This window comes from Patiria miniata, unplaced genomic scaffold (assembly GCF_015706575.1).
Source record: "Patiria miniata isolate m_02_andy unplaced genomic scaffold, ASM1570657v1 HiC_scaffold_13, whole genome shotgun sequence".
Classification (NCBI taxonomy): domain Eukaryota; kingdom Metazoa; phylum Echinodermata; class Asteroidea; order Valvatida; family Asterinidae; genus Patiria; species Patiria miniata.
The window spans coordinates 4,778,012-4,797,585 of NW_024037051.1; the positions used below are offsets into that span (position 1 = coordinate 4,778,012).

The 19,574-nt window shown below is 42.0% G+C and overlaps 1 protein-coding gene across 1 annotated transcript; it reads left to right on the forward strand.

Moving 5' to 3' along the window:
• Positions 1-9,371: 9,371 nt before the first annotated feature.
• On the forward strand, positions 9,372-17,673 carry LOC119720689. The gene is made up of 2 exons (XM_038190497.1): positions 9,372-10,212; positions 16,325-17,673. The coding sequence occupies exons 1-2, from the start codon at positions 9,690-9,692 to the stop codon at positions 17,398-17,400; spliced, it is 1,599 nt and encodes a 532-aa protein (XP_038046425.1). The 5' UTR covers positions 9,372-9,689; the 3' UTR covers positions 17,401-17,673.
• Positions 17,674-19,574: the final 1,901 nt, after the last annotated feature.

Consider the following 19,574-nt stretch of genomic DNA (forward strand, 5'->3'; position numbering starts at 1 on the left):
TCATTCCGAATATTTTGTTTTTCATCAGCAATCCCATTTCAACAATTAGTTAAACGTAGCTTACAATTGGCATAGCCAAAGGCATGCCAACTTGGGCCGACGCCTCAGCTATGTTTTAAGTACGTTATTTTGTGACCTACTGTCAACAACAGCGCATTTATCCGACAGCTTAACTCGCCACTGATTGGGCAAACTTGGAAAAAGTGCTCGGTCATCCGTGACTGAAGAAATAGTAAACTTTTACATATTAGCCCATTACTTTTTGGATTGGATTACCTTTTCATTGACACACCCTGTATGTGTTTGATTGTATACAAATAAATTAAAAAGGTCTGCGTCACAGTAAAATCCTGTTTGTTCACATAACACGCAGTGTATATATATGGGCATCTTTTGTCTGATCTAAAACCTACGATTTCCCAGTTGTGAATAAAGCCATCAAATTATTTGTCAAAGCTCTCGGCATACAACGCATTGTAATTCACAAGAAGTCCCACAACACAAATAAAAGCGCCTGTCTTTCACGCAACGTTTTCGCAAAGAAACGTCTCATTAGATTTAGGACTAAAACTCCAGCGGCTCGAATTTGGGGAACTGAAATTGTGTGCCCAGAAGTTCCCTCGCGTGATAATTACACACACAAAACGCAGAGTTTTAGGGTTCGGGTTTTGTGGACGTTTATTTTCTACTGTTTAATGATCTTTCCAACTATGTTGGATCTTTCCAACTATCTTTTCGTGTGAAACGCGTTTTATAGAGCCCGAAAGGGCGCACACCATTCGAAAGTCTCCTTTTATTGACCATGTCTCGCAGTCGCATACGGACAAGAAGAGGAAATAACAGTTTCCCGTCCCCACCCGCTTCCTTATTCCTGCCTGCCTCCTTTATTTCATACATGTTGTCAATATATTGTCTTTTTATTTGTTTCCAACAAAATTGTAGCTAGGCCTATGTAGAAAGGGTGACAGTTCCTGTATCAGCAAAAGAGCAGTGAAAATGGAAGAATACATCCGCCATCTTGGGGGGAAAAGAGGGCCGTCATACCTTCTTTTTCTCAAAAAGCCGGGACATGATTTTGTTTTCACTCGACCTAATTCACAGAGAGAGAAAGAGAGACAACCATGAACACAAAACAAGGATCAGTTACTGTCTTCTTCAGCAGTTTCAGCCATATGGTTGCTAACCGCAATAACCGCAAAGCGTCGCCGTTGTTAGGCAAAGCTAATGAGATTACGGGATAACGGAGCAGTGAAATTCATGCACCCCCAAAAACGCAGCATGTTCAACGTTGTATTTCTCAGAAAATATGCTCGGTATGATTGAAATGTTACATTCTAACTGAAGAAGAAATTCTAAACTTCATGTCAGTGAAAAAAAATCGCCGTCATCGATGCCGAAACCTCAATCTTCTGAGCTGACCTTCAAGTCTGGAAGAAATCGTTCGAAAACTTCCCCACATTTATGTATTTATCCCGATTTCTAGGAATTTATTCCAGTTGTTATTTCACGAGTAGTTGAACACTTATATCATCTAAGTATATTTCGAATTTCAGCTTAATCTGTTGTTGCGGACGCTAGTGTGGCAACGTGAACCATCTCCAAGGACAATTTCAAAGACGATCAAAATTATTATTTGCCGACCCAACCCATGTGCGTTGTTCAGCAAAGCGCCGTAGGCACTACGGCTGACGGATTTCGGCCCAGCACACAATGATGATAGGCATATTAGCATATTCATTAACGTCACTCGGCGTGACATGGCGTGGGTCTCGGTATCGACCAATGGAAGCCGGCAAAAAGGGTGATATTTGTCAATTAACAACTCGTGAAGGAGGCTTTTATCCCATTGTTTACTGCACACCGTGATGGATAGGAACCCCATTAATATTCGTGAGGCTTGAAAAGATTAATAGATATTGCGCACGCCAGTGTTACAATTTTCAAAATTGCACGTGGCGAGGCCTATTTTTCCAATTTCAACGAAAAGTAATGAACATATCACAACGACTTTTAGCACATACTTGGATCAATTTAGGGGAAATAAATCCTGAAAGTTGCATGAAGATACGGTCTTCCAAACTGGAGAAATTAATTTTCAAAGATTTCACCCGCCAACGTGACCATGTCTGTGTACATGTAGTTTCATTTAAAATAAAGTGGGAAAAAAGTAAGACTGCTGCAAACTGCTTACTGACTGGGTGGACCTGAAATATATAAATCTAAAAATTAATGTGGCCTGACGTTGCGAACTTAGCAAGTTCTTCTTCAGAGGCTAAAACAGAAATGACAGAGGTACATACATTAACATGGGGGTGCACACAAACATGCAGGGATGAAAGAAGAAACACAAAAGGAGGATTAGGTGGGAAAGGTGTGGAAAGATGCAGGGGAGGGTAGATGAGAGAACAAAGAAATAAAGGGAGATGGCAAACCACAAGGGGTCTGGTATGAACAGGGGAGGGACCAGAAAGGGGAAGGATCAAAGGTCACAGGGAGTGGGAACGGACAAAAGAGTGTGGGAGTGAAGGGGGATTATGCAGGGGGGGGGAAACAGTATGGAGGTGGAAAGGGATGAAAGATGGGGAAAGATGGGGAAACACAAACAATGAAGACCAGGTGGATTATCTGTAACAGAAGACAATGGAGGAAGAAAAATATTAATCATTTCCAAGTTGGATGTTGAGACCATGTGGTTGAATAGTTCGAAGACGATTCATCCACACTTTCTCTCTGCTGAGGCGAACTGAGTCCTTGCGATGGCCAAGAGATTCAATGCCCTGCAAAATCATATCAGAAATGGAGTGGTTAGGCAGGTTGAAGTGATGACCAACAGGGGTGTCCAGTTTCTTGGTGTTGACCGTTGACCGGTGGGCATAGAAACGCTTCTTGAGCGTATTCTTAGTCTCACCTACATACTGCACTCCACAGACCCTGCAAGAAATAAGATATATGACATTAGGGGTGTTACAAGTGATGTTACCAATGGTTCTGTGGGTAGTGACAGAAGAGTGGCCAGAAAAGGAGACAGACTCCTGGATATGAATCTGGCAGACAACACATCTGGAACTGCACTTGAAAGTACCATGCTGGGTGGGAGGGGATGCATCTAAGGATGGGACTTCAGCTCGAACAATCAAGTCCCGTAGATTTCGAGGACGCCTGTAAGCCAATGTGGGGCCGTTGGGGATGGCGCGGGCAAGGCGATCTGAAGTATGGAGGATATGATGATTGTCATTAGTGATTTTGCGAAGGGGAGGGAGATTGGGGTGAAACGTGGTAACCAAGGGAATCATGGGTTTGGCCATGGCATCAGGGGCCTTTCCCGTGAGAGCTAGATTTCTGGGGATAGCTTTAGCTCTGGCAATGGCACGATGAACTTGGCGAGAGCTGTGACCCCTGGCCACCAAGTTGTTCCTCAGTATCTGTGTATGGCGGGAGAAATCGGAATCATTAGAACAAATTCTTCTGAGTCTGAGTGCCTGGCTAAACGCTATGCCAGTTTTGCAGTGCCTGGGGTGACAGCTGGAGGAGTGGAGGTACTGGTGGGTGTCTGTGGGTTTGGAATACAGGTCAGTGGTTAGTGAGTTGCCTTGCTTGCGGACGGTGACATCCAGAAAGTGGGTTTGGTCAGCCGAGAACTCCGATGTGAATTTGATGGTTCTGTGGAAGGAATTGATGTGGTTAGTGAAGGTCAAGAGACTGTCCTCATCGCTGGTCCAGATGAAAAAAACATCATCAATATATCTCCACCAGATCCAAGGGCGACATGGGGCCGAGGCAAGAATGCGTTCTTCGAGGTCACCCATGAAGAGGCAAGCCATGGATGGGGCCATGCGAGTGCCCATTGCAGTGCCGTGTACCTGTAGATAGTGTTCACCAAGGAAGGAAAAATTGTTCTTCGTTAGTATAAGTCTCATGAGGGTGCCAACATCACTGATGGGAGGAGTCGTGTGTCCTGCCTTGGCCAGAGCCAAGGAGCAAGCACGAACACCCTCCTCATGGGGGATGTTGGTGTACAGAGATGAGACGTCGAAAGTCCCAATGATGGCCGTGCTGGGAACCTGGTCCTTGATTCCTTCAAGCTTGCGTAGGAAGTCTGGGGTGTCGTGAATGTATGACGAAATCTGTGGGACAAGGGGTTTGAGAAAACTGTCAATGAACAGGGAGATGCGTTCCGTGGGTGAGCCATTACCGGAGATGATGGGTATACCGGGGTTGCCAGCCTTGTGAATCTTGGGTAGAAGGTAAAATCTGGCAGTCCTACAATCAGAGGGAGAAAGAAATTTGTGAGCTTTCTTGGACAACTGGTCACGTGATCGCATATCGTCAAGTACCTGTTGTATATCTCGACAGAAAATGCCTGTGGGGTCAGAGTCAAGGCGGGTTTAGTTAGTGCGATTATCCAAATGACGGTGGGCCTCATCAATGTACTGCTGACAATCCATGATGACCACAGCTGAACCTTTATCTGCTGGCTTGATGATGATGTCGGTGCGAGAGCGCAAGGAGTTGAGAGCCAGGCGCTCCTCTCTGGGGAGATTATCATGAGTCCTGTGGGGGAAGTTGTCCGGGTTAGTGACTTGGGAATTTATAACTTGAACGTATGTCTCTATGGCTGGCACACGATTCTTGGGGGGTACCCATGAACTCTTGATTCGAAAAGGCTCTGGCTCACACGGTTCACTGTCCAGGAAAAACTCACGCAGACGGATTCTACGGTAGTATTCCGTGAGATCTTGGCTGAGCTGAACCTGGTTCACAGAACGGGGAGCGGGAAAAAATTGAGACCCTTGGAGAGAAGTTTGTGCTCTGCGTCAGATATTGATGAGGAAGAAAGATTAACTACAGTGTTGACAGGGGGTTCTGGTGGTGGCGTGGTAGATGGGGACCTAGGACGTCTGAAACGTCTGTGTCTGCGTTGTTGTTGCTTGGCAAGCAAGCCACCAATCTTCTTGTTTCTCCTGTTGAGTAGGACAGAGTCAAGGTTAGACAAACCCCTTTCAATCTCATCATGGAAATTCCTGTACGTGGAATCAGAACAACTGGATTTGAGTTGGGAGTCAAGGTGGGAAATGTTCTGATGGAGGTCCTCACGTGTAAATTGACACTGCTGAGAGAGAATATTGATGAGTTTAATAGAGGCACCATGCATAACTTGATTCCATCTCCTTTGAAGGTGTGGTGGGAGGTTTCCTAAGCAGGGAGTGTGAGACAGTTGCAAACCTTTGGGGATAAATCGAGAGAGGGAGTAAAAACTGTAGTTATCCTGATGGTAGGAGAAGCGTAAGGCCTTTTCCTTTGCCTTTCTGAGCTGTTGGAAAGTGCAAATGGTGTCACTCATATCTGTAGAAAGGGAGAGAATAAATGGTTAATACAATAAATCAGTGGAGGAACACGAAGACAAAAAGTACAAGTCAAATGGAGTTGCTCATGCCTTTTGAAGGGACAGAGCAAAACAAAACAAAATTGTGGGTACCTGTAGAGTGGAGAGAACAGTTTGATTAGTACATGGTATAAAACGATCAAAAGAAGGAACAAAACAAAACACAATGAAACTTACATATCAGCAAGGAGGATCACCACGAAGGGATACTGCAACAGAGAAGTTGAAACAGGAAAAAAGTAAGACTGCTGCAAACTGCTTACTGACTGGGTGGACCTGAAATATATAAATCTAAAAATTAATGTGGCCTGACGTTGCGAACTTAGCAAGTTCTTCTTCAGAGGCTAAAACAGAAATGACAGAGGTACATACATTAACATGGGGGTGCACACAAACATGCAGGGATGAAAGAAGAAACACAAAAGGAGGATTAGGTGGGAAAGGTGTGGAAAGATGCAGGGGAGGGTAGATGAGAGAACAAAGAAACAAAGGGAGATGGCAAACCACAAGGGGTCTGGTATGAACAGGGGAGGGACCAGAAAGGGGAAGGATCAAAGGTCACAGGGAGTGGGAACGGACAAAAGAGTGTGGGAGTGAAGGGGGATTATGCAGGGGGGGGGGGGAACAGTATGGAGGTGGAAAGGGATTAAAATAAAGTGTTACACAGTGTTGGAGGTCTCGAGGCCGGCCTCGGCCTCGAGGCCGGCCTCGAGGCCGATTTTCATGGCATTGGCCTCGGCCTTGGCCTCGGAGGTGCAAGGCGTCGGCCTTGGCCTCGGCCTCGGAGCCTTCCGGCCTCGGCGAATCGGTCGAGGCCGGCTCGAGGCCGCCCATTTTGATGTGTTTTCTATTCTAATTAATTTTAATTTTTTGCCGTATCAAACCCTCGAGATTCTGCCGCAGTGGATTCCGTGAAACGAACGCATAGGCTATACAATGTACGCACAAATGAACTGGAAATGGTTGCATTGAACGTACTCACGTACGTAGCATCTTCGCCTAGCCTGTGCTTTTGCTTTCCACGTGCGTGCAAGCGTTATAACTGTTACCGCGTGCCAGACTACATAAGTCTGGCACTCTGGCACCAATCCCATTTGCTTACAATAACATGTGGTAGTAGACTAGTCTGGTTGCAGTGTTGTACAAAATTTTCTCGTTTCGCCTCTGTACCCCGACCTTTAAAAATGATTTGCGGCAAGGGGCGGCAAGCTTAATCATTTCTTTTTATAGGCCACTGCTTCAGTAAAAGTCTGAACTTTCTTGGTACGATCGAGTGTACTAGTCCGTACCATTTTGTTTCATAAAGATATGATAAAAACAACTACGATTGATCAAGTAGATTTTATTTTTACACGGTGATTTAAATGAAAGTTCCGGCTCACACGGTAATGTTTGGCGCAAATGGTCGATATGGAATGCGCGATTTCAGAATTCGTTTTTCCATCCAAATGAATGCAAAGTTCTCAATGAATGTTTTAATAATAGGAGTCAATTATTCCTCGTGGTACCAGGATCCTTTTTTGTATTTTTAGAGCCATGTTGATACTTATGACATGTATAAGCACTGTTTGAAATTGACTAATTTTGCGTGGTTACAGAAATACGGCCAAAATCTCTGGACTCCCTACCTCTTGCCATGATCTTAAAATTCTTCGAAGCCATTGGATTCAAATCGGATGATCCGAGAATTCATGGTCATTTTGATGAACTGAGTGATATCATGCACGCATGTTCCGTGTTGCCGTGTTGTTTGGAGCGAGATTGGCCATTGCCAGACTTTGTCTGGTGCCGCGGTATTAACAGTGATAATGCGTGGACACTTATCCCTTGTGTGGAGCGGGATTGGAACTATGCTTTGCCCGTGCGTAACGGCGGGCCGTCTGGCATTGTCTGGTCGCATCGCGGTGTTTGCTCGGCGCGCGCCTGGACAGTGCGAAGGTCGGGGGGGGGGGGGGGGGGTTCGTAACGTTTTGGTTATGAGTGGTAAAAACCTGATTCAAAAATCAAGTTGTTGTTTATTTAATTGGGATTCCTATGATATTAAGCATTTTGATAGGTTTTGAAAATAAGATTTTAAAAACATGCTAAAAGTAAATGATGTAAATCTTACAGAGTAGAAACTCAAAATTTGGCCATTTAAATTGTTGTATCTCCAAAGGGCAAACACCTATGAGCCTGATACAAAACTTGAGATTTCTTTCTTTAAAAAATAAAATTCGCCGGACTCCCTACAAGAGGAAACCCATTGCAAGCTGTAAATTTGTAAGCCATGCACTCCAAAACTCAGTGAATTCAACTTAAAAAGATGTTAAAACTCTAACATAATCTTATTAGCCTTGTTTTAGTGATTTATATTTTATTATGTTTTGATAGCTGGCCTCGGCCTCGGCCTTGGCCTCGGAGGTGGTGGCCTCAGCCTTGGCCTTGGCCTCGCGGTTGTGGCCTCGGCCTCGGCCTTGGCCTCGGAGGTTGTGGCCTCGGCCTTGGCCTCGGCCTCGGAGGTTTTGGCCTCGACTACAACACTTACATAACCTTTAGAAATCGCCCTTCGCAACCATATGGCTGGTTTCATTTATCTAAAAGAGAGTTCCTCTTTTGTGTCCGTTTCCGTGACGCGGTTTCATTTTGCATATTATATCGTTATCGGCACCACGAACTGACACTCCACGTAATCAACAATTTCGGTTTCACGAACTGACACCCGTTAGAGCGCGCACATCGACACTGACGCAAACTATGAAAATGTCTTCGTTTTCATGAACTGACACCCAAGCATGAGGATATGGCAATACAGAACGGAGAAAAAAACAGTTTGAAAGATTTTACACGAATTTAATCCATCCGTATACTTGTGTACCTCCACACACAAAATAATTAAAAAGCGTTTGAATTGGTGAAATTAAGGTCAGTTAGTCTTTTTATTCTAGATCTATATGGTCAGTTCGTGGTGCCGATGACGATATTCATGACGCGTCTCTGGCTCGCTGCACTTGACATTGGGTCCATGCGGTGATTGCTAGGCGCACAGTTTTCAATAATACTCAAATCATCATTGAATCTTTTGTTTTAAAGATGGGAATTCTCCTTTAAGGGCTGGGTTTCATCATTGAATGTCCGCCTTTCCGGTTCACACGACATGATTTGTTTAAAGCGCTGCTTGTCAGGGAAAGAGGAAGTAGTGCCTCTATAAACAACAAGCCTAGTCTCATATTGATTCGCTTTTCTTTTTTGAATAGATAGCCTTGCCGTTCAGTTGCGGACAGTAGGCCTAATGCAGACATTGTTTTATGGTGGCACAATAATATTATTTATGAAACAGGAAGGGATACATGAAGCAACTGCGGCATCGCCAAATGTCAGGGGAAACCCCAAATTCCCCGATGTCTCATTCCCAAAGTGACACGAACGAGAATGAATGACAAAAGATTACAATAGCTTATTCGAAACTTATTCGTCTAGATGTATAGGCATTCAGTGCATTTTGGTAGATAGCACTGTGTAATTTTTTTTGGGTTAGTCTTCAGAGGAAAATGCAATGTGTTCATTGTTCAACAAGAACATTAAGAATCTCTGGTTGAAAGATTCCACATCTTCCCGAATCAAACTTCAAGTTTATGCAAGTTAGGCTATACAGTCTATCGTTCTGAGGGTGGGGGAAGCCACAGAAAGGTAAAACAGAACAAAACAACAGTACCTCTACTGTCCACACATCACAAGAAGAACTCGAATAATTCCGATAAATGTTTGAGTTTCGCTCGAGCACCTAAAAGTGTAACATAATAATTAGCCTTAAACTGCGAATTCGGTACAAGACTGGAAACAAACTTGAACAAAAAATAGTATAAAGTTAATCATGCTGTAAAAGGCTGCTCCAATTGTCTTGACGCGCAACAAAGGTTATTATTTTGTTGGTTAAACAAACACCGAATCTGCACGAAGAATAAAACGAACAACTTCCTCCAAGTCTCAACGCAAATTTATAGGCCTAAACTACTGTAGTCTGCAATATTTCCCGGAACTTAATGGTCATTTTACATGTAGTTTTTGATGGGAGATAAACATCGCATAAGTTCTTGCAAACGGGTCACGCGCCGATCAAATCATCTCCGGAGGAAATTTGATTGTGGGGATTTTTTGGTGGAAATATAAATTTTATTTTCCTGTAAGAGAATCATTTCAATTCAGTTCTGTTTTTGTAGACTGATCGGCTCGGAGCATAAAAAAAACGAAACAGTTAAGAAATCGAGACCGTGAGCCCGACCTTTCGGCTACTTGGTACTATTAGCATTAGGCCTATTATAAAAACATGGAATTATTAAACATCCGCGGTGAGCAAAACAATCCAACAATGGCTGGGCGTGAAGAGCTGTACAGCTCCAGCGTTAGCACAGAGGAGACACCTCTAATGTCTTCATCCAGACTCATGAACCAAGATGGTTATCCAAGGAAGATGCAGCCCTGGCCGCGTCCTCTCACGGTGGCTTTGTGCATCTTGGGCATCTGGCGACCCGGGACCGCTCAACGCGCTACTCGCAATCTGCAGGCCGGTAAGCGCGTCGGTCACGGACCGCTGCCCCGTGTCTACTCCCACCAGCCCGGCGGCCCGCGTGTGGTAGACAGTAACGGGAACACGGTTGGTATGTCCGGTGCCGATAGCAGCGGCGAGGGTCTGGTAGCAGTGACCAGGGACGGCGGTGATCAAGACGATCTTCCTCCGTTGAGCTGGAGTCAGAGCGTTGGGAGTGAGGAGTGCCGCTTGGATGACACGCAGTGTGATATCTGTTACAGCAATTCCGAGGCGTTGTATGATTTGAAAACCACTGATTCAGGTAAGTTCCGAACGTGAATCGATATAATATCCTACGGGAGATTCAGTTTAATATTCAGAGGGTTATAAGAAACAAAAACAAAATTCAGACAAATAGTCAAAAATGTTTATTATTGGGTTTCGCGGACTATTTTGGAAAATGGGTACATGAATTTCTAAAAAAAAAAACATTCGTTTTCATGCGAAACAGAATGAACAAACATCCCTGTTTCTACTTAACAATGATAATTTTATTTCCCTGAACGGTACATTCAGTCGTAAAAGATCAGCATACGATTTCCCGAATGTGCACTAAATTTAATATTGACATTTCAAATTGGCGCGAAATCGAAGGCACATCCGCAATCCTGTTTTCCACTTAATTTATCATCAATCTATTTCGCTAAATGTGCAGCCGATTTCCCGCGCAGTGGTAGTTTACGTTTGCTTGGTCAAGCATTGGAACTCATTTATGTGTAAACAAAAGTAACATGTTTGATTGAATGATTAAATGTTTGAATATTCATGATGATTGAACTAAACCAAGTGGTGTAGTCTTTTGAAACATACAAACTATTGTAATATATTCTATATAAAACCATTCCTGAAGAAAATCACTTATTGCTCAGCATTTGCAACAATCGCATCATATAGCAAAGTGTGGCAGTTCACGTGCCTCCTAAAATATCCAATAATGGCTGCAAGAGGGCGATACAGATAGACAATCGAGCTGATAAAATGAGAGATAACTCTTTAGAAATCCAGAAAGACATTAAATATAGACAAAGAACTTGAACCAACAAAAAAGGCCTCAGAACCAATGTAACATGACAGGTGATGTTTCCCTTTACAGTCCCAATAATATGCCAATAATTATTTTGATTGATATTATTTTGGTCAGATTTATATTATTTTTACATATTTTTTGCCTACATTTCACATAGGCCTTTGTTTATATAAAAACAAACACATTAATGATCAATCAGGCCTACAATACATTGATTAATTATAGAATCAATCAAAGTTGTATCATGATTTGTATAGGCCTGTATACTTTATTAAAATGGAATGCACAATATGCGAATTTAAATTATAACAAATGAAAAAGAATAATAAATTCAGCCCGTGTCACAATAAAAAAATATTTACTGCGAATTGGATTGCACATTCGTAATAATCGGCAACGCATACGTCAAACCGAAAGCCTAATCACGTATATGTAATCATTTAAATGAAACTTCATGCACTTTCATTGCGAAAATGAAACATTGATATACGTCGTTCTCAGCATCAAATTGAATATGTGTTTTACAAATTCAAATGCACAGTTTCCAAAATTGTCCGGGAAAACCCATAGTATTATTATTGTTTTAAGATTGCTGACTATTTTCGAATTTTTAATAGCTGGGTAGTGCATTGTAAAGAACCTTAAAGTTGCGTGCCCGGTGCACTTCAAAGTAGATTTCTTTTTCTCCTATCAAATTTCCAATTTGTATGTTTTGTTTTAACGAAAACAAAACTACTTTATTTTGGGCGTCTGCAATCGTCTGAAAAAAAGGGCTTTTGTTTTGAGTGCGCACAAAATTAATTCTCTGTGGTTGTCATTTATTGATACAGGAAATGACAATAAAAGTCAATATTAACATTCTGTTTCGGATGCTTGATATATACTTCAAAATGTTTAACTCTGACCGATTGAATGGACCAGTATAAGGTTTAGGGATATACGTAGTGCAGAATTCTTTAACAGATCTCAGACCATGTAGGCCTATCATTTATTTAAAGCTACAGTCCATCAATTGCAGCTATCCAAAAAAGTAACTGACGTAATTATTGTTGAAAAACATACTTGGTTGAAAGATAGTAAGGGAACTAATCTCCCTGTGAAATTATTCTTTCTGGCAAGCTGTCATTTTGAAGAAATCAACGAAAGAAGGCCTTTCCAACGATGCGCGTTGCTAAAAATCTCCAAATAAAATCAGCTTATCTGATAAAATGTGTATAAAGCATAGAGCTATTGTTGTAAAGATATAGTCCATCATTTGTAAATTGTGCATTTTGTTCGTTTGAAGCAACAAAAGTGTTCAAAATCTAATGAAGGATACTGAACAACTAACCTGATGAAGTTTCAGCTCAGCTTCAGCTGTATATTCCGAGAAAAACAGCATTCTAGGATCTCAATTTCAAATCAAAAGTTGCTGAATCATGTTTTGAATTGTTTTGAATTGCAGCTATACGCGATGTCGCGCACTGATCCGGCGAATTCGTGACAATGCTTGCGCGCGCTGCGCCGAATAACAAAACGAACTACTAATTTAAATTTTCCTACGGTGCGTCTTCAAACGCACCGTTGGAAAGGCCTTCTTTCGTTGATTACTTCAAAATGACAGCTTGCCAGAAAGAATAATTTCACAAGGAGTTTAGTCCACTTACTATCTTTCAACCAAGTATGTTTTTCAACAATAATACGCTAGTTACTTTTTTCCGATGGCTGCAAATGATGGACTATAGCTTTAAACAATGAAAAGGAAAAAGTAGAATGTAAAAATTGCTTTAAATTACCGTTGAATTAGTTAAGAAAATTGTGAAATGTTGCAATGGATGATTTTAGAGATTTGTGTTACAATTATTATTCTTTTTGGGATGAGAACAATTTACTTGGATTGCATTTTATATGTGTGACTTTTAATGACAATAATATTGCCCCTAAAAACCGTTTTAAGAATGAAATGAAATTACACTCCTGTAATGTTCCGGACTTCTGAATAACCTAATTAACTCTTCAAGTTTATTTACACTGCATCTGATATACGGCATATGTTATACCCTGAGGAGGGACAATTGAGAAAAAAAATATTCTGGGTGTTGTCCCTTAAAAGCTGCCATGAATTTCAATTAAAGGACAGCGCAACAACTGCGGGAATATTCTGTTTGTTGATGAAGAAAATAGCACTCAAACCACTGGATGCAAGGGTTTTTTAAGCAACGCGCACCAGCATTTTAAAACGGGAAATAAATACGAGAAATAAAATGGACCAAACTTCGAAATAAACATGCGGCTTGATAACCCATTTTGAATTTTGTTGGGGAAATAACTACTAAAGGTCAAAAATATTACTTTTACGGACATAAAAATATATCTTTCCATACAAACCTACGGGGAAAATGGTGCGCGTAACGCAACTTTTGCCCCACGCGCTAAAAAATGGCCCCCTCCATGGCAGAACGCGCGTCTGTACCACTGATCTCTATATAAAGACTTTATATAGAGATCAGTGGTCTGTACGCACTGCCGATCTAGTCTTTTTATTCTTTACCCATTGATCTCCATATGGAGATCAATGTCTATACCCATGGTTTTTGTATCCAGCGAAGTGTGCGCAAGCGTTGACACGTCGCACACTCGCGCGCGGTTGCTATAACTCGTCTTATCAGTGCGCGACATCGAGTAGCTGCAATTAGTGGTGCGGCATAGGGACAGAATTGTGCATTTTGTTATAAAAGCATGAAACTTGGCATGTGATGTCTTCATACCATTACAAAAAAAATTCAGATATGGAGGCATTTCATATCTGACCCCTGGTGACCTTTGAGGGGTCAATGGCCTTTGAATACTCTATTTATGCCTATTGTTCTTGGAAACATCACTTTCCTATGACCTTAGTCTATGTATAGTCTTCATACAGTGTAAAAAGCGACTAAATGCGAAAATTGACCTTTGATGACCTTCCAGAGGTCAATGACCTTTGTAATAACTGCACTAACTATATTTTATAGTTATTTATAGGATATACCCTTTAAACCCCAATTGTTTTCAAGACCCAAGTCATAATATTAAGTGGCTCATGTTTTGAAAATGTCATATGTAGGGAATCCCATATCTGACCTCTGATGGCCTTCAAGGGGTCAATGAACTTTGCGTATCCTATTTGATAATAAGAGGATTAACTATTCAAAACACCACTTTTTATTACCCATATCTAAATGTTGGGTATTCTTGCCATGATATGAGTTTTCAGATATGTAGACATTTCATATTTGACCTCTGATGACCTTTGCGAGGTCAATGAACTTTGTGTACTCTGATTGCCGTTATTTATCATGTTTAATCTTCCAAATGCCATGTTTTCATGACTAACGTCTAAGCAGAGCAAAAGGAGTGCATTTTAATAAATATTCTACAACATGTCATGATGTTAGACCCCACAGATTTTTTGAATGACCTCTGATCTAAATTTTCCTATTTATAAGGGCAGACGCAAACTTGAAAGAATATAAACGACACATCGGACAAGCATCACTCTCTTACAGTGACCATTGGTCTTGGTAGAAAGGTTAAAAACGTGGCTATCCAAGTCCAACTAGATATAGCAGGGTGTAATAAGTACCCAAGAGTGAATATTGCTTGACATATGTACATTGTCCATTACAAAACAGACCCACAGATTTCTATTTCAATCTCATCATATTGCGTCTGCCAATAAAACAAGGAGAAATGAGGTCAGAGGTCACCTCAAAATTGTTAGTGGGGTCTGAATTCATAACATGACTGTAAACTAATAGGTGCAATACCGTTCTTTGGCACTATTGACATTTGGGTCACACAAAAAATGTCGTTTTGGCGAATAAATTAGATAAATAACGGCAACTAAGATATACAAAGTTCATTGACCCCTTGAAGGGTATCTATACGTCAAATATGATGTCCCAATATCTGAAAATTCTTTTCATGGCACCAAGAGTCAAGCTTTAGACTTGGGTAATGAAAAAAAGTGGCATTTACAATTATGAAAATATTATTAATATCCATTTGTAGGCTATTATTTTACAAAGGTCATGACCTCTCGTAAAGGTGACCAGATGTTGAATATGAAATGACCTATATATGAACATTCTCGTTATAGCATGAACACCTTTCATTTAGACATGAAACGTGAAAAAAAAAAAAAATTCTTCATGGCAATAAGAACCAACATGCGAAGTTTCATGCTTTTATCACAATTTGCACAATCCTTTAGCATATTGGGGCTATGCCGCACCACTAAATCGGCTCAGTGAGAACGTGTCTCGGACGCTGAATTCAGGCCCAATTCAAAACATGATTCAACAATTTTGATTCGAAATCGAGATCCTAGAATGTTGTTTTTCCCGAAATATACAGCTGAAGAAGCTGAGCTGAAACTTCATCAGGTCAGTTGTTTAGCACCCTTCTTTAAATTTTGAGCACGTTTGTTGCTTCAAACGAACAAAATGCACAAATTACAAATGATAGCATTTTGAGTTCTGCAATAGTACGAGCCGCGTGCGCGCTATCGCCGTTTGTGACTTAGCACGCCCCTTGGACAATCCTCAAATGGGGCAAATGGGAGGGGGGGGGGCGTGCGCCCCCACATCCAATGGATTATAAAATTTAGTCGGGCTTGTTTGAATACAGTTGTTATCTTCGTAAATAAGAATTAGTCCTTCAAGTTTATTCCAAAAGTGTGTGTGTCCCAAAAGACATTTTAGTCTCCTATTTAAATTTCATTTTTTTTTACCCGATGACCGCAACAAAATATTTCATAAATGTTCATCTTTGTACGAGTGCTCTGAGTTCCACTAGTCCACATGTATTTTAGATTTTCGGAAGTGAGAGGTCCATTTTTGGTACGATATTTCTCTTTCACGTCATGCGATTTTTCAGTTTCCATAAATTGAGATGCTATAGTAACAATTTTACAAAGGCCTTTTCCGAGGCTGATATTTCCTAAGAAATCAATGTACCAAAAATAATGTTAACACACGCAAAGTTTCCTATTTGAGGGACCGGAAGCGCGCCACCAGGGGTCAACTTTCAGGCTCTATAATTTCCGAAGCTGCTGGTCTCAACCCCCCCCCCCCCCCTTTTCCGCCAATGTTGACCAACTATCCTGCCACTACTTCAGGTCGGGGTCTACCCGATGTTTTCCAATATATGTTCTCCAGTATACCTAATGTTCCCCAAAATCTTATAGGGTTAGGGTTAGGGTTGGGGTTAGGGTTAGGGTTGGGGAACATATAGGTATTGGGGAACGTAGGTATGGACTATGCACCCCTCAGGTCTTACACGCCGTCATGTAATCATGGGAATGTATAATGTTCCTTTTTATTTACAGATGGCAAGATGAAGAAGCTGTTCTACAACGGAGTGATGTTACTGTATCTCGTAACCCTGACTGGCTTCATGACCTATGACTTTGTCGCCTACTTCGAGGTCTTCTGGGGCAATGTGACAAATGTCCTCATCCTCGTCTCCTACTTCACCTATCTGTTCCAGGTGATAGTGGTCCCAGTCTTTGTGTTGCTCACTCGCTTCATGGACTGGTTTCATCTGATGGATAAAGACTGCACCTGGGTTGCTCTGCACAGCGATTTCATCTTCCAACGATCTCAGTACCTCCGACATGGCTCGGGTGCAGCATCCTTCCTGAGTCTCGGTCTGTTCCTGACTTGGCCGATCATCAACGGTGTTTTGAGGATCATCTACGACAGGGTGTACCGACCAGGCTGGAATTCCCACGCCTTCCTCAGCCGCTGGTGCGCCATGGCTTCTTACATCGTCTACGGATCCTTCTGCTATCTTGTCTACGCCCAGCGGAGGTCGTTGCAGAAAGAGTTCCGCGTGGTAGCTCACTTCGTGGCCAGCAACGCTCCCAAAGGAAGTGTCGTGATGGACGTGTGCCGTGACCGGCTGTCCAGGATGTACCACCAGTATCACATTATGCGAGACTTTGTGGGCATCTGGATGGCATTCAGCATGGCCGTAGCCACCTGGGGACTGACTGCCCACCTTACCTGGAATTATGTCATCTTCAGCTACTGTCAGACCAAAGACTTGGACGGTCTACCTGTACTCAACCTGCTCATCTGGTCGCAGAAGATCATGTTCTTCGTGCTACCTTCACTGGCGGTAGGTGGGATCAATATCGACTACATGTGGAGGCACTTCCGCTACATCCTGGCCAATCACGGTCGCCATCGTTACAGCACCTTCTGGCACGCCATCATGAAGCATGTCTCTAGAATCAACCTCCTCGGGCAGGGCCTCAGTGCCACTCTTGTCTTCTCCGCCTTGGGGTTGTATCTAGGCCTATCGTTGGGCGACAGTGCACAAAATGTTGCTTTTTGGAACGGCCCTGGCGAGTTTAACGTCAGCATCCACTGCAATTTTACTTCCCATAAATTACATTAGTATAACTTATGAGTTGATAATATTATTCAACAAACAAAACATGGATGCGGCAGGCCTGGAAAACCATGTCCTTATAGAAATCGATTATGTTCCATCCGTTTGTTGAGCCACAAACATGATCCAGTTCAGAAACGCCGCACCTGCACTGTGAATTCACATGACTCAAAAACATATAGCTTAGTCCGTCCAACTTATGAGACGTTTGCGGAGTAACTTGAACGGGAATGCCAACCTTAAATTAGCTCATTCTAAGAATGTTATTGAAGGGTCTCTGTACTCAAGGGCGGATCCAGGGGGGGGGGGGGCCAAAGGGGGCCATGGGCCCCCCCCCCAAAAAAAAAAAACGAAACCAATTTTTTTTTTTTTTTTTGTGACATCGCAATAAAGGCAGGCAATGAGTACACCACCATCTTTTCCTCAAAAAACCATTGGTTAAAGTGGTCAGAAATTGCCTCAGATCGCACCACAGAGCATCTAGAATCCAAAAATTTTTCGGGGCCCTTAAGCGGGCCCCGAACCCCACGCCGTAATTTTTTGACCCACTTTTTGGGGGGACCAAAATTTTTTTTTGGCCCCCCCCCCCCAAAATTGTGTTCTGGATCCGCCCTTGTCTGTACTCGTCATTATTCTGTATAGCAATGGGCAGGATGTACATGTAATAAAGTCGTCAATTAATTTATCAGACTAGCCCTATAGGTATTGGAGTTAAAAGGGAAATAAGGATGTATATAGTTACACAATTAACACTTATCATCTTATATAAAATTATATTATGTTGTATATAATGATAGACCTCACCCATGTTTTGCTTCCTTGTTTCTTCCTGGATAACAACGAGCCTATTAAATTAATTTTATATAATTATATAAATATTTTTCGAAGCAGAGTGAACCTGTTTAAACAATGATCGCATAACATCGATCGACGCTCGAACGGTTCGATAAGGTAGCAGACCAGTAAATAAACTTCCATAGACCCCAATGGTAAATGCTCCCACTTCAAAAATTCGGGAAAAATACTCGCAACTCTCCAAGGTGTTCGAGACGCACATCAAATTAAAGCTTATTTCATCATCTTTCATTTTCTTTTCAATTTTCGTGGGGTCAACTGATGACTTTTAGGAGAAATTTCCATCTGAAGATGATCACCCCTGAAAATAGTCCTGAAGCCCATCGCCATTTTGAAAAACGATGCCTACACTCCATTGCAAAATAGAGCGCTTTTAGTGTCCAAATTACATCAAAATTACACAGAACTGCAAGCTCCCAGTCCTGTGCACGGCTTCCACCCATAGTTTTTACAAACCCTGAAGTTCATGGCCCACAGCATGCTCAAATACCGAAGATTTTGAGGGCATGCAAATCGTGATTTGGCCGGCGCAGGCAATTTCGGACCGATTTACTGGTCTGCACCCATAAGCAAACAGTACATCACTTTCAAACGCAAGGTGAATGGAACCTTATCGTTTGTTTTCGTCCGGCGATGATTGCCGGAAATAGCTGCGAGGTCAGGGCAATCATTCTTTTTTAACATGTTTTAACCGTTCACCCTTTTTCGTTGTTTGTAAAATACAGTCATTTTAGGTTGAGCCCAAGTGTCTTCTAGTTCTTCACTTATCACCTGGGTAAGTGTAGCGCGCCGTATTGCACTTAGTTACAGGCGCATGATGCGGGGACGGTTTGTGTATCCTCAACCCCAATAATGTGTGTATGTCGATTCAAATTACCGACTTCAATAACTTATTCTCGGCTGTGTACACAACGTAAGACAATTGCTACCAGATTTGGATGGAACACTGTCTGATTGGTTAAGAATCTGATTGGTTAAGAATGGAGAATAAGAATGTTCATATACACCTTACAGCTTTTGCGTCTTTTTATTCTATATATATGCATTGGACATTATTTCACAAGATGCGTTGACACAACCTCGTCAGAAAAGCAGATTTTACGGTTTTGCACAATAAATTTTTCGACTTTTCTGCTTTTCTGCTATCAGAAAAGCAGATTGAACGTTTTGTGACAATGCATTTTTTGCTTTTCTGCTTTTCTGCCACCTACTTAGGTGGCCGAAAAGTGACCATCTGCTTTTCTCCTTTCAGAAAAGCAGAAAAGTGGATCGAACGTTTTGACAACAACTGTGCATTCCACTTTTCTGCTTTTTGGATACCGCCG

Bases quoted from the DNA above. Each gene is read 5' to 3' on its own strand.
- LOC119720689 (XM_038190497.1), top strand. From the start codon at position 9,690: ATGGAATTATTAAACATCCGCGGTGAGCAAAACAATCCAACAATGGCT. The intron at 10,213-16,324 runs GTAAGTTCCGAA...TTTTATTTACAG, and splicing joins TTTGAAAACCACTGATTCAG to ATGGCAAGATGAAGAAGCTG.